The sequence below is a fragment of the Lagenorhynchus albirostris genome, chromosome 17 (genome assembly GCF_949774975.1).
Source record: "Lagenorhynchus albirostris chromosome 17, mLagAlb1.1, whole genome shotgun sequence".
NCBI lineage: Eukaryota > Metazoa > Chordata > Mammalia > Artiodactyla > Delphinidae > Lagenorhynchus > Lagenorhynchus albirostris.
Genome location: NC_083111.1, coordinates 47,817,399 through 47,833,410, shown reverse-complemented (window position 1 = coordinate 47,833,410; position 16,012 = coordinate 47,817,399). Strand labels below are relative to the sequence as shown.

Sequence of the window (16,012 nt, the reverse complement as noted above, 5' to 3'; positions counted from 1 at the left end):
GATCGGTAAAAGGACTTGGAAGGATGCCTGTGGAAATTGACACAGGTGGATGGGGTGGAGATGATAGGTAGAATGGCGTCGGGAAATCCTCATTAACAATGAAATGGTCAGGTTAGGAGGCCAGTTTTCTCAGACCCGGCTAAACTAGCTGTGAATCTTTGGGTATCACTATCTTCGTTTACATGGTGGAAATGATACTTCCTTCACAGAGAATTAAGTAAAATGCTTTATGCAAAGTGCCACAGAAGTTGTGGGTGCTTAATAAAAACCTTAGTTAACGTGTTCATCTTCTCTGCTTCTATATTAGTAGAGGTATATAGCAACAGTAAATAAGCTGGGATTCATTAGATTGTAGGGTTGTAGGGTAGTTCAAATTGTTGCACTATAATTTTCATACCGTTATTCTGTAAATACTTCTAAACCTGTTGCTGTGTGTGGTATCTGATTATTTTAATAGAGTTTCAGTTCACAGAGACATTTGCTTGGCCCTACATTTCTTCAGAAAGTTGTAGATTCCAGATTTGGGATTTTACTTTATTTTGACTTTGTAAACATTTAGTAGCTAGTTAACAAATTGTAAATAGCCCTCATACTTTTTCTTCCCCTCTTGAAACAAATATATTTAGTACCAATTTCCCCACTGTAATGGGACAACTCAGATATTTTTGTTTGTGCTAGTAGTACCAAGACTTATTGAGATTTAAGACCTGGAAGTTAATTTTTATTTATTATCCCTATCTTGATACAGACCCACAAAGACAGAGGCAGTACTTTAGATATAGAAATAATTTTAGTGAGCACCTCTTCCACAGTTTTTAACTCGAAATGCAAGGGTGCCTTAAGTACTTTTTTTCTCTAGATATATTGGTGCAGCATGGGCCACCTGCAGCAGAATCACCTGGAAAACATTGTAAAAAATGTAAATTACTGGGCCTATGCCCCAGATGTAGTGAATCAAAATCTCTTGGGATGGGTCTGGGACTCCATTTTTAACAAGCACTTCAGGTGATCCTGGTACACATATTTTAAGAACACTGCCTTGAAGAGTTTACACCTTGAAGGGGGTTTATGGCTCTCCTGAAGTTTGTAGACTTTGTATGTGCAGCTGTGAATCTCCTGATAAAGGGGGTTCAAAGTTTTTATAGTTTCTCAAAATTAACTATCATTAATCTAATTGATAGTCCCTATTTTCAAGGTAAGAAAGTTTAGGCCAGAAAAGATGAAATGATATGCCCAGGACCACACAAATCAGTAGCAGAGCTAGGTTTAAAACCAAGTTCTCATTCCTAGGCCAGTATTCCATCTGTTTTATTAGATTTGGTGGGAATAGGAAAATGAAAACACCCACAAATAGTGTATGGCTCTGACAGCATCCAAATATTCTACTTCACCTGAAGAATAGGAGAGAGGTGAAGGCAAGCAAATGAAAGTGGTGAAATTGGAGGTGGATGGGAGGGAGGGGCTGTGTAGAATGCCAGCCTAGATCAGAGCAGGGTGAGTGCTAGCTGGGGAATCTTGATCTAGATGGGTGCCCTAGCATGTCCTAGTAACTCTTGGGACCAGGTGACCAGAAACAGGAAGCACCATTCTGAAAAAGATGGTGGAATGTTGCCAAGGAATGACGATGAGAAGCTATTTCACATTCTCACTTAACACTTATGCAGTTACAACAAATTTATTTGTCTACTTCCGGTCTTACCTGCTGTCCAATCCTATTTACCACTGCCAAATTAATCCATCATTAAACCTGTGCCTCCGTGTCACTCCACTCAAATAAATACTCCCAAAAGGGTCTCAGTTCCCACCAAAACCTGCCCAGCTCCTCAGACTGGCAAAGTCCTGTTCAAGCAGCTTTTTCACGCTAACTGCCACATCTTAATTCAGGCTGTCATTTCTACCTCTGAAATCGACACTATAGTTGCTACCAAAATCTATGTTTTTTCTTTTCTAATTTAACCTACACAGGGATGTCCAATTTATCTTTCTCATGGCATCCCAATCCATGTTAATTCCTACCCAGAAACTCTCCATGACTCTCCATAGGAATGATTTTTTTTTTTTGGCCGTGCCGCGGGGCTTGTGGGATCTTAATTCCCCAACCAGGGATCGAACCCGAGCCCTCAGCAGTGAAAGTCTTAACCACTGACCACCAGGGAATTCCCAGGAATGATTTTAAACTGTGCTCCACAATGAATGCCTGTGAGGAGAGTTGAAGTCTCAGCCTCCCAGCCCCCCAGATATTTGAAAATCTTTGGCCCAGAAAACTCCAAACATCTTAGCCCAATTGAAATCCACAGTGTAGATCCTTTCTGTCTCATCTGTTGATCCTTGCTTTAGCCAAGTCAGGTCACTTCTACCTTTGCTTTACAACCATTTCAGCCAGTTTTAATCCCAGCTGGCTCTTCTTCCATCTGCCCTTTTTCTGTGAAGAGAGATAGTCTGCATTCTCAGCTGTGCTGCTGCTGCTCTATATGTTCTCCCTGAATAATCACATCCATCCTCTTGGCAACTACTCATAGATCTCCACTGAATTAGGAAGGAGGGAGGTAGTGCCTCTGCCTACTACCATAGTGTTATATTTTCAGCTGCCTTCTGGATATCTTGAAACTTGAGCCCATTATCTTTTTTATTGACCAAAGTGATTTTTTTTTTTTCGGTACGCGGGCCTCTCACTGTTGTGGCCGCTCCCGTTGCGGAGCACAGGCTCCGGACGCGCAGGCCCAGCGGCCATGGCTCACGGGCCCAGCCGCTCCGCGGCATGTGGGATCTTCCTGGCGGGGCACGAACCCGTTTCCCCTGCATCGGCAGCGGACACGGCGCCACCAGGGAAGCCCGACCAAAGTGATTTTTAAAAGGCTTTTGTGTTTGTAACTTGTTATGGCTTGGGTTGGTGGGGGGAGTTAATTCAAATTAAGCTTTTGTTAAACATCTAATGTGAGAAGTAAGAGTTTTTGTCTGATTCAGTTATTCTCCAGGTGCTGAGCACTTTGAGTCTCTTATTTCTCATTTTGATCATCCAGTTGTTGGAGCTGGAAACCTCAAGGGCATCTTCAACTCTTCCTTATCCTGTTGTCCAGAATCCAAATTTTAGCAGGAATTATTAAATTTACTTTTGAATATCCCTTAAATCAGTCTTTTGTGTTTCTGGAGCTGATATCCTCGTTCAGGCAAGAGATGGATAGTGCTATAATCTTTTCATTGTTATCTCCACCTCCAATTTCTCTTCTAATCTAGCCACATTTCTCCAAAAGTGATTATAAAACAAATCTGATTCTGTTCCTTACCTGATTAAAAACTTTCAATTGCTCCCAGTAGACTGCATGCTAAGGCCAGATGCCAAAGTGTTATATATCAAAGCAGACCACTTTGACCCGCTCCAACATTTTCAAAAAAATCAACATCTTAATATCCATTTAAAATGCAAAAAATAGGCGCATCCCCCTTAACCTCAGATAAAGCTTGGAGATGGAGTACGTATTTTAACAGCTGAAAGTTAAAAAATGTTTCGTTTGCTTCTTTTTGTCAAAATGATGACACTGAGTAAAAAAGAAATTGTCAAAATAGTTGTATCAAATGGCGATAGGAAAATAGCTATGGCAAAATTCATATATATTTACATTCAATGCCCTTGCATGGTTTAAAACCTGGGCCAATTTTCCAAACAAAATCATAAGTCCAACACTAATTGATAAAATTGACTTTTGTCTATTTTATTAGTATAATTTTTTAAGTTAATATATATAACTTATATATATTATTATATATAATAAGTTAATTAAGTTAATATATATAACTTATATAATAATATAAGTTAATAATATAACTTATAAGTTATAATAATATTATATATTATTATATAATTAACTACATAATTAAATATATTAATAATTAATATATAATTATATATTGTATATAAGTAATTATATTAATTGTTAATTAATATATATAATTAATATAATTATATATAATATGATAATATTATATTATTGTTATATATTATATATTAATATGTATAAGTTATATATAACATATATATAATAAGTATAAATAATAAGTATAAAATAAGTATAAAATAATAATATAACATATATATTATTATATATAATAAGTTAATTAAGTTAATATATATAACTTGTATAATATAATAAGTTAATTAAGTTAATATATATAACATATTATATATAATATATTATATATATTATTTTATCATTACTTATAAAATCAATGGAATAGTAAGTCTGTTTTGATGAACCCATCACTTTAAATTGGTGTATAGATGATAGTTGAAGATTTATATCAAACTTAGTAAAGAATTACCTCGCGTATTTTTCAGAAGTTCTCTTAATTCACTACTGGCCAATTCTGTGGATTTATCAACCCTGTAAAATATGTGGATACCCGTAGCATTCAAAATGCATATGGCTAGTATGCTGCTGTCTGATGCACTCACGTACTTCTGTTGCCACCAGGATCAGCTGTCTTTATTTCCAGTGCTGTTTATACCAGTAGTACTTGTTTTGTAATGACTAATTAATTTATTCATTTTTGAATTATTTATTTATTTATTTATTTTATTTTTGGCTGCGTCTGATCTTAGTTGCAGAACACGGGATCTTTTGTTTTGGTGCGTGGGCTCTTCGTTGTGGCATGCAGGCTTCTCTCTAGTTGCAGTGCTTGGGCTCTGTAGTTTGCTGGATGCGGGCTCAGTAGTTGTGGTGCGTGGGCTTAGTTGCCCCATAGCATGTGGGATCTTACTTCCCCGACCAGGTATCTAACCAGTGTCCCTTGCAGTGGAAGGTGGATCCTTAACCACTGGACCACCAGGGAAGTCCTGTAGTGACTGTAATTTAATTAAATATGTGGAAACTAGTAATATGTGAGTATGAAAAGAAAGGTTTTTCTATGAAAACTTAAACTGAGAGCTTTGGAAAATTCAATAAACATGAATTATTAACAAATTCTGTAGAATTAGATGTAAGCAAACAAGTATAAAAAGATTGGGGAGAATCATAAAAGAGATAAAGATTTTGCACTGAGATTGCGCTACCCTAAGTGTGTTAAAACTAGAAAGTATAGGTGTTGCGTTGTGCTGTCTTAATGTCAGAAAGTCTTGGGACTCCAATCAGTGTGACAACGACAACGTTTTGGCCTTATAGCAGAAGATTAGCAAATAAATGTAAATGTTTTAAGTGAAATCAAATAGTTTAAGGCATATATACTTTTCTTGTGATTCCTTAATTTAACCAGTTTTCAACTAACAGTTCTTAACTTCGAACAAGAGAGCTACTATTATGTTATTGTTACTATTAGCATTATTGTTTTTTTCCTTTTTGGTTGGTTTTGAAAAAAAAATCTTGAGTCACGCCTGAAAAATAGAGACAAATGTTTACAGGGTTTTTGTTGTTGTTGTTTTTAACTGCCTGTCTTTAATCTCGTGTTATTCTTCAGTTAAGCAGAGATAGCTAGAGAAACTTTCATCTGAGTTCATCCAAAAAAAAAAAAAGGACAACCTGGAAACACAAGTCCATGCATTAGTGGCTACCTTTCTGTATGGTATAAAACATTTCTGTCAGTTACTGTTATTACTGTTTTAAATTATTAAACACATTTATTATTTTTAATTGAAGTATAGTTAATTTACAATGTGTTAGTTTACAGTGTACAACAAAGTGATTCAGTTATACATGTATATGTATTCTTTTTCAGATTCTTTTCCATTATAGGTTATTACAAGAGATTGAGTATAGTTCCCTATGCTATACAGTAGGTCCTTGTAAAAACACATTTTAGAGTGAAATTTTAAATCTAATGTTTGTGACACTAGAGGAACCACATAGTTCTTAAGAGCACACTTGGAAAAGTCATTGTGAAGTGTTTTCTGCCTTTCTGGTTTATCTTCTTCTGTCGTCCTCCACATACCATAAAGTCCAGATATAGAAAGTTACTTCCAATTCTTAAAAATGTCATATGCCATCATGCCTTTTTTCATATTGTTTTTCTTCTAAAATATGGGTTCTTAGCCCACATCCACAGAGAATACCCTGCAGAGCCTAGAACTTTGGGATGTGTGGTTCTCCTGACATTGTTTTAAAATGTGTGTGGATTTTTCTTAGCTTCAGGAAAATAAGCAATATGTCATCTCTAACCCAGCTCAAAAGTCTATGTTCGTGAAAGCCCCTCTCTTTACGTGGCAGTATCTCCTAATTCAGCTCCTTTTCTTAACAACCCTCCTAATTACAAGTGATGATGATCAGATTAAATGACTTGCCTAAAGACATGAATAATACTTTGTGCTTATTGTAAGTGAACACAATTTTGTACTTTAATGAACAGTGTAGAGTGAAATATGGTCATTTGGTTCACATTCTGCCGTAGAGGCGGCAATTTCCAAAGTGTTGATTTTCAATTTTATCTTTACTGTCTTATCATTCACCTGTGAAATACATCCTCATCAACAGCACACTTCAATGATCTCATTATACATAGTGATTTTAACCTGGTAAAGGAGAAGGCGAATGCATTTTGAGAAAGTTTTACTCTGAGATTTCTGAAGCTTGCACCAGTTAAAAATCACTGCTTTAAGCCTTATCGGTTTGGCTGGTAAGAACCAAAGGATCACTTTGGTTCTTTCAACTTTATTTATAATGAAATCATTTTTATTTTTCTTGCTTTTTCCTAAAATCAAATTTGGTGATTTCCTCCTCCTGTCATTTCACTGGTTACATCAGTACCATTTGTTAAATTAATTTTGCTTAGTAGGAGATATTTCAGTTGGCCCTTGAATAACCTGGGGGTTAGGGGCACTGACCCTTGGTGCAGTTGAAAATCCACATATAACTTTTCAGTTGGCACTCTGTATCCATGGTTCTGCACCCACTGATTGTCAACCAACTGTGGATGGAATAGTATTGTAGTTTTTATTGGAAAATATTCACATGTAAGTGGACCTGTGCAATTCAAACCTGTGTTGTTCAAGGGTTAATTGTAGTGTTTACTCTTTTTAACTTTAATTATCTCACTGTTTTGAATTCTGGTTTTTAGATGTAGGCTGGCCCTACTAGCTGCCATCCATACATATGTATGGATGTAGTTTAAGGCAAGGCTTTGAGTTCAGACCTATCTCAGTTCTAATCTTACTTCTGCCACTCACCACTTGTGGGATCCTGGGTATGTTATTTATGTACTTCAAGACCTAGTTGTCTCATCTGTAAAATGGGAATACTGTTACTATTTGACTGACTTGTACAGATTAAGCAGAATAATGTATATAAAGCATCTGTGTGGTGACAGTTCAAAAGCAGCCTCAATACCGGACCCAGAGGACATGGTCTTATGTGTATCTCCTGTTCTAGAGCCTGGAACTGCAGTGTCAGGATCTTACGGCTTTTTTGAGATTGCAGAGCCCTCAATGGCAACACAAACAAACAAAAAACTTGACCACTTCCGTTTCAAAAATTTGCTTAAATATTTGTGGAATGAATATTGAGTAAGTGCCAGGTACTATGCTAGGCTCTAGGGATTCCACAAGTGTAAAGTTGGTTTTTGCTGTTAAGAAGCATGGTCTAGAAGAGACTGTAGAGAAGTAACAGGGAATTAAATTGCAGTGAGCTATGTGCTATGTTAGGCACCTAATCCAGGCCTTTGGTGTAGTGGGGGGAGGAGGAGATGTGAGGGCACTCAGAGGAGGCTTGCTTTGAGTGGTTATTAGGTTATTTCACTAATGTATTGTGGTCTTATGTTAAATTTTTAAAAATCTAAAGGTATCCGGTAATCTGAGCACAAGGTAAAGAGAAATTAACAGCCCATTCACTTACTTAGCTAATGTTTATTGATGTTACACTTGACACAGTACTCTGGGAACACCACAGTATATAAAAACTGGTCTCTGCTCTCTTGCTGATTATTAAAAAAATATATACACACACACACACACACACACACACACACACATACACATATATATGGCACTGTCCCCTTTTAGAGTGCCATCCTCTTTCCAAGCAGTATGTATTTAGGTATGTGTTTCTTACTTTATCCCATAGAGCTTTGAGACAGCCCCAGTGAGACCATATGCAGTAAAGGAATGTTAACATGTAAATAGCAAAAACCAATTGGTACATGGGAAGGGTCAGACAAACAAAGGCTACTAAGTTTTTGGTAAGGAGTTTTCAGATAAGTATTATAATTTCAGTTAATATTAGAAAAGAAAACATTAAAATTTAAAAAGTAGCTCATAACAGTAGCCTATTCATGCCAGCATTCTGGCTCTGTGAGAGGCACTGAAGGGGCATTTTGTCCACAACTTTAGAAATTTGTCCACTGTGACGTTTATGGGTCTAATTTTATACTTATCCTCAAAGTAACAATAATGACAATAATATTTTGAGAGATTACTATGCACCAGGCTCTGTTTAAAACACTTTTAATCATCACAATTAACCTCTAAGGTAGGTATTATTTTACTGATGAGGAAACCAAGGCTCAGAGAAGTTAAGGAACTTCCTATAGCCACACAACTAAGCAAACACCATTAACCAGCTACCACATAACAGTAAGGATTCAAGCTGGGGACACTGGCTCCCAAAATGATGCTGTCTCCCGAACTTCCCCAGACGTGTGTTTAGATGTGAATAAAGAGGAAATCTCCCCATAAAATGGGTACTTGTACTTTATTTTTCACAGAGGTTATCTTCAGATACCAACGAAAATGAAGCAAAGTCAGATGAAGAGCCACTCCTAAGAAAGAGTTCTCGCCGATTTGTCATCTTTCCAATCCAGTACCCTGACATTTGGAAAATGTATAAACAGGCACAGGCCTCCTTCTGGACAGCAGAAGAGGTAAGTAGCAGCACCATCATCAGCAAACATGTTCTCTAGTGCAGTGTTCACATTTTCTGTTGCAGGACATTAAAAATGTTTAACTTACATTATAAGGTACATTGAATAAGATCAGTTGTATAAGATAATGTTTGAAATACAAATACTATTTGTACTAAATAGTACTAAGTACTAAATACTATTAGTACTAAATAGTACTAAATACAGGGTTCTGCAATGTTTTGTGTTTAGATTACTGTCTATAAACATGTTTTCTGCTGCAAAAATGTCATCTCAGTCTGCCAGAATTTTACCTCCAATATATTTCAGAACATTTTCCATTTTTAAACAGAGTTTTCGTTTGCTGTGACCAAATAAGACTAGTCTTTACTTATGGTTAGTGGAATAAATAAAATTGCAGCCATAGCTAAAGCATGAAATAGTGAAAGCCTTAGAGACCCTCCTTTCAGATGAGAGGCTTATCTGATGGTGCAGAAGGAGCTGTCACATGGGGAGTTTGCCTGGGCAGGGCACTCGCTTCTGAGGTGCTGGCCTGAATTCACAGTGCTCCTCCCAGCCTGGCCCTGCCCTCAGCCACATCAAACCTGGCACAGCTGTGCCAACAGACAGGACAGCTGTGGAATATTTTCTTGTAGTGTGGCAATTTCCGCCTAGGAAATGAGTTGAACACAGCAAATCAGAAGATCCTCGCTGGTTTGGTAAAAGGGCAGTTGGTCATGCAAGCGGTTGCTCCATAGTCTGCAAATAATCATTGTCTTCATTTTTGAATACGATGGATGATACCTGTATAGCACTCTGTTCTCTGTGTGTGCATATTTATCTATATAGATAGATATATCTACTTGTTTAGATATATTTGGATCTGTCTGTTTATCTGTTTTTTGAGAAATTGACTCTTTACATATGCTGTTGAGAATGCAGACTCTGGAACCAGGCTGCCTAGGTACAAATCCTGGCTCTACCACGTACTAGCTGTGCCACTGGCAAAGTTGCTCTGTGAAACCTCTCTGTGTATCCTCATCAGTAAATTGGACTAATAGTACCTAGTTCTGGTTGTTAGGATTAATTAGATGTGTAGAATGTTACTTGGCATTTAGCAAGCACTAAATAAATGTAAGCTATTATTTTACACAGAAGGGGGGAGATTTATACTAGAAATCAGAAGGTGCCAATTTTTGAAGCTTCTGTTACATTGATTTTACCCACCTACCCATCTTTGTTATTTTATATTTGTTAACGTTATTAACATCTTTGTTATATTGTAGTTGGCATGTAGAGCAAAAAACCAACCCAAACCCAAACTCAGCATTTTCAAATTGGGCCATAGTGCTAGGCACACCTGACTGTCTCTAACGGTGGTTTTTAGAAAGTTTTTTGTGAGATGTGGTTAAGAGAACAAACGGAGTACATGGGTGGCTTTTTCATTCATCATGTTAAAAAAGTACTTGTGATACCTGGGTTTTTTTAATTCATCAAAAAATTTCTTGCATCTTTTAGGAAATATAATATGTGTATTACTATGACTTAAAAAACACTAATTTTTAAAAATTAAAATATAAAGTTGGTACATGTTTTATAGGCAGCTGATAGATTCAAATACATAATTAATTGGGAAGTCAAACACATTTTTAGTTCCACATATTATTCATTTAAACAAATTATGTAAGTTACACTTTAATCAACTCTAGATTTCATTGTTTTATCAGTGATTTAGCTTTATTCCTAAATATGCCTGATCATCGAAGCCTTGATTCAGAAGATAAAGTTCTGGTGTTTGGGTTTTTTTTTCAAAGCTACCCAGGCAGTTCTGTTAATCAGTAGTTTGTAATCAATCTTTAGATTGTAAAATTGAGAATTTATTCAAATGAGATAAAGCTGGGTGAAAAGTTTTACCTTTTAGGAATGGAAAATGACTAATGTAGATAAGTTTAATATTTAAGAGAGAGCATATTGTAATATTAAAATTTAGTATCAGGAGTATAATACACAAAAACCAGGAAGATGTCAGTTAAACCCGAGTGAACTCTTAATAGAATAGGACATGATTTTTAGCTTACATATTTTAAAAGATGTATACAAATATTTCCTCTCTGCTCCATTGTATCCCCAACATTTAGCACAGTGTCTGGCATGTAGTTGGTGCTCAGTAAACATTTAAAAAATAAAGTAATGAGAAAAAGGACTTTGGAAAAGAACACAAATGATTGAAAGGATGAAACTTTAGTCTTTTTTTGGAATGGTGAAAGAGATTAGGGCTTTGTTAGAATAAATAAAAGAAGGACAAAAGACAATTACATATTTCAAATGTTTATGAGGTTATTATGAAACATACTTAAGAGATCTTCCTGAGACAAAATGATATCTACAAGGTACATTTAAAGACTATTTTACAATTGTAAATTTCACCAAACTCTAGAGTGCATTTCTATTAATTCCAAGGACTAGTTCTAATAAACATTTTCCAAAATATTTCTATTTCCAGAGGAAGCCATATCTATAAATTGTTTTAAAACCCAGATTGTTATGTGCCTGACATTACTTCTGGGTATAAAAGTAGATTAGTCAGCAGTAAGGTAGCAGCTACAATTGCTTAACAAGTGCCTAGTTATCTGTCTAACACAATGGTAAATATGTATAATATGTTAAAGAAATGGCTGCTGAAAGGCATTAGTTTATTCACCTCAGTTCCTTCTTGACTGTTTCTACTCTCTCCCCATTTTGCCCCTTCCTTAATTGCTTCCAGATTTTGGCTTTCCCCCAAGCTTTATTGATATAGTTGACATATAACATTGTGTAGGTATAAAGTGTACAACGTATTGCTTTGATACACTATGTATGGCAAAATGATTACCACCATAGTATAAGCTAACACCTGTATCCCATCACATAGTTACCATTTCTTTTTTGTGGTGAGAATAGGTTAATTTTAATATTTTGAAAGGACATCCTGGCCAGCTTCTCAATTAGCTAGAAGATAGATGTCTTCATAATGTTTTAATTTTGTTCTGTTCCTTTGTAATTTTCTTAGTTTGAGCTGCTATAATAATATCATAGAGTAGATAGCTTACAAACAACAGAGATTTATTTCTCACAGTTTTGGAGGCTGGTGATTCTAAGATCAAGGTGCCTGCAGATTTGATATCTGGTGAAGGCTTGCTTCCTGTTTCATAGACAGCTGTCTTCTTGCTATGTCCTCACATGGCAGAAGGGGCAAAGGAGCTCTCTGAGGTCTCTTTATATGGGCACTAATGCCATTCATGAGGGTGACCTAATCACTTCCTAAAGGCTCCTCCTCCAAATATCATCACATTGAGGATTAGGTTTCAATATGGACTTTGCGGGGACACAAATACTCAGTCTACAGCAAGAATGATGAAATTTTTTTCTTTTTCACATTTTACTGCCAATGAGATGTCCCACCTTAACTTTGAAATGGAAGTCAGTTTTCCATACTTTGAGAAGAATTTAAGTTAAAACTTTCGAAAATCTTTTTATTTCAGGTTGATTTATCAAAGGATCTCCCTCACTGGAACAAGCTTAAATCAGAAGAGAAGTATTTTATCTCTCACATCTTAGCCTTTTTTGCAGCCAGTGACGGAATTGTGAATGAAAATTTGGTAAGATTTTTGTTTCCACTTTTGTTCTCATTCAGCAGTTAAATGATAGTAATGGTGGTAAGATAATCAGACTGAGTCTGAAAAATGATGTCTAAGAAATGAACTTAACTCTTGAAAACATTTTTTCTGATGAAGTGTCAGAGGCAAGGATACATTTCTGTTATTTGACCCCCCAAAATATCATGAAATCAAGCATATTGTACCAATCAAAACTACTTACAAGGCATAAGCATGAGTTTGATTTTACCCTTAGATAGTAATCCTAATAGAGAACCTGCACCTTAATAATCTTTCCAGAGCTCTGCCACAGAGCACTGGGTCTGGCTTCCCATTTTTAACTTCTATTATGGTTGGTTAGAAGACATGCTTTCTTATTAAAAAGAATGGGAAGATGCAAACTTTCATTATAAGCTTGTAGGGGCTTCAGTAGATCTAATTAAGGTCAATTCTACAAAGCAAAATAATTATTTTTGGTAGATGTTCTAAAATTTATTTGGCTTTATAGTCAGTATCTCCACCTAATAGGTCAGTTTATTTAATTGCTTAAGAATATAGTATGCAACTAATTGTGGAGGGTTGATGGATTAAGTAGTACTGCTTAAAATAATTCATAAGGTCTTTCTGACCTGTCTGTGGCATGACAGGTGATTTTTAAGTGATAATTCTGATGTCCAGATTCTGATTTGCAGTGTTTGATGAGAGCCCATAGAATTGGATATATTTGTTTCCCTTATCTTCTTAGGTGGAGCGCTTTAGTCAGGAGGTGCAGGTTCCAGAGGCTCGCTGTTTCTATGGCTTTCAAATTCTCATCGAAAATGTTCACTCAGAGATGTACAGTTTGCTAATAGACACTTACATCAGAGATCCTAAGAAAAGGTATTACTGCTGGGATTTTATTTACAAAGGTTTATCCTATTGCTTGATTATGTTAATATTAAGGAACTAAATATTAGGGAAAGATTATTCAAATATGGAAGTTTAGGAGTACAATATTTTCTATTGCTTAATAATGTGTTAGATTAAAAAAAACTTGTATAGGACCAGTAAATCTTTGGATAGTATATCTTAAAAAACTGTTCACACACTGTTCTGTTTAGAAATTAAATATTCTAATTTAGTCAATTTTGTATAAGACCAGATCCAAAGCACTAATTTGAGTTTTACTTTCACTTCTATATTTTATGGACATGCAAAAATACAGAAAAACTACAGGTCTGTTGCATACCATAGAATTGCATACAATCAAATATAGTCTGATTAAAAACAAGTAAATTGGAGATTCCCTGGTGGTCCAGTGGTTAGGACTCGGCGCTTTCACTGCTGCTGAGGGCCCGGGTTCAATCCCTGGTCGGGTAACTAAGATCCTGCAAGCCGTGTGGTGCAGCCAAAGATAAAAAAAAAAAACAAACGAAAAAACCAAGTGAATAACTTTGCCATTAATCTTTTGTTTTTACAGGGAATTTTTATTTAATGCAATTGAAACAATGCCATATGTTAAGAAAAAAGCAGATTGGGCCTTGCGATGGATAGCAGATAGAAAATCTACTTTTGGTATGTAGCTTTAATTTATATATGATCAAATTAACCTTGGGTTATACAATGCTATTTTACATGGTGTAGTATCACTATTCCTAAGAATTAATTCAAAACTGGTGAAAAATAATCTAAATCTTTTAACTATTCTGTTTATTAAATTGAAAGTTGAAAGGTTAAATGTCAGCGCATAATTACAGGTAAATAAGAATCAGTCACATAGATTCTGACAAGAATAGTAGAGCAAGACTATATGCTTTCAGTAATGTTTATTTTCCCTAAAATAAAGCAAGTCAAAGTCTTAACATTTTTCAGGGAACAAATATGTAAATTAGTGTACTCAACTAAGGCAAGAAACAGTTTGCAATAACAGGCTTATTTTTCACAGATAAGTTAAACGCAAACACCCTTTTGGGTGAGTTGAGATCCAATAACATTTTTTTACGGAAGCGATTAACATTGTTTCTTATAATATAAATATTTATTACATTTAATTAAAATATTCAGATATTTAATTTAAATAGCTCTAAGTACCTTTCTTATTTATTTCACAATTGGCTGTCTTTACTTTCTGGTTTTTTTTTTTTTTTTTTTTTTTTTTACTTTCTGGTTTTATTCATCATGTGGGGAAAGAGGTCTCAAAATTTTTGGTCTAAGTACTCCTTTGCACTCTTAAAAATTATTGAGGACTGGTTATATCTATTGATATTTTCATATTAGAAATTAAAGCCAAGAAATTTTCAAAATATTTAATTATTAATGCATATTAAATTAACAGTAATAACCCATTGCAGTTTGAAATAAGTAATGTATATTTATGAAAAGAAACACTGTATTTTCCCCAAAAATTGGAATGGCCTAGTTTTGGCCATTCCATTCTCACTGGAATGAGAATGGCCTAGTTTTTTATTTTTGCAAATCTCTTTAATGTCTGACTTAATAGGAGGATAGCTGGATTATATCTGCTTCTGCATTCAATTTGTTGCAGAATGTTGTTTTGGTTGAAGTATATAAAGAAAATCCAACCTCCTTCAGATATGTAGTTAGAAAAAGGAGAAGTATTTTACCAGGCTTTTCAGATTGTTGTGAATATGTTGTGTAGCCTTTGGAAAACACCACTGTATATTCATGAGAGAATGATGGTAAAAAAGATAAATAGTGTCTTATTATTACTATGAAAATAGTTTTGACTTCACAGACCTCCTGGGTCTGTGGATCTCCAGGGATCCCTGGACCACACGTCAAGAACCAGTGATGTAGTGTAAGATATGGGCAAGATGTAGTGTATCAGGGAAGAAACATATATGTCTGCATTGCTTTCAGTTCATTTCAAGAATGAGAAAAGCAGTGATTCTCAGTGTGCATAAAATCATCTGGAGAATTTGTGGAAAAATCCTGCCAATTCCTGGTCCTCACCAGAGAGTGATCTGCATTTTATACCCAGCTGATTTTCTCACAAGTGGATTGAGAAGCACATTTTGAGAAACATTGGCCTTAGAGAAAAACAAAGGGAAACGTCAAGGTGTTCAATATACACTGAAAAGATTAGTGTGGATAGAAAATGATGGACAGGCTCACAGAAAGCATGTCTTTCATGATACTACCAAAGAAGTAACCTAGAAATAGAGAAAATAGAGGAGGGTGGCAGTCATCCTGTGACAATCTGCTTAGTTTTTTTAAAAAGTGAGATATACTGCTTAGTTTTTTAAAATATCTTTAAAGAACTTTAAAACATTAAATATATAGATTCAACCTTAATATACGTAATGAAATTACATTTCAAACATCAAAATAAGTATGAGTTACACAATCTTATTGCATTGCATCATAGAGGTTAGCTGTATCTTAAAAATACATCCTACTTTCCTATCTCTAAAATCATGAGGCCTTTACAATTCATTATAGCTTTTAGAAGAAATGTTTTGGAACATTTGTAGCTCACATTTATTCTTGAAAATTTGTAAAATTTACCCCTCATAATCCTTTAATCTTCTCCAAAAAGAATAGCCTTCTATAATTATTTC

The 16,012-nt window shown here is 35.2% G+C and overlaps 1 protein-coding gene across 2 annotated transcripts in view; it reads left to right on the top strand.

Moving 5' to 3' along the window:
• RRM2B (ribonucleotide reductase regulatory TP53 inducible subunit M2B) overlaps positions 1 to 16,012 on the top strand; it is a 35,614-nt gene that overhangs the window by 515 nt on the left and 19,087 nt on the right. For both annotated transcript variants that reach the window (XM_060127463.1, XM_060127462.1), the window contains exons 2-5: positions 8,683 to 8,838; positions 12,339 to 12,455; positions 13,198 to 13,331; positions 13,912 to 14,006. In XM_060127463.1, coding sequence (XP_059983446.1) covers positions 8,683 to 8,838; positions 12,339 to 12,455; positions 13,198 to 13,331; positions 13,912 to 14,006 — 502 coding nt within the window. The remainder of the gene's footprint in view (positions 1 to 8,682; positions 8,839 to 12,338; positions 12,456 to 13,197; positions 13,332 to 13,911; positions 14,007 to 16,012) is intronic.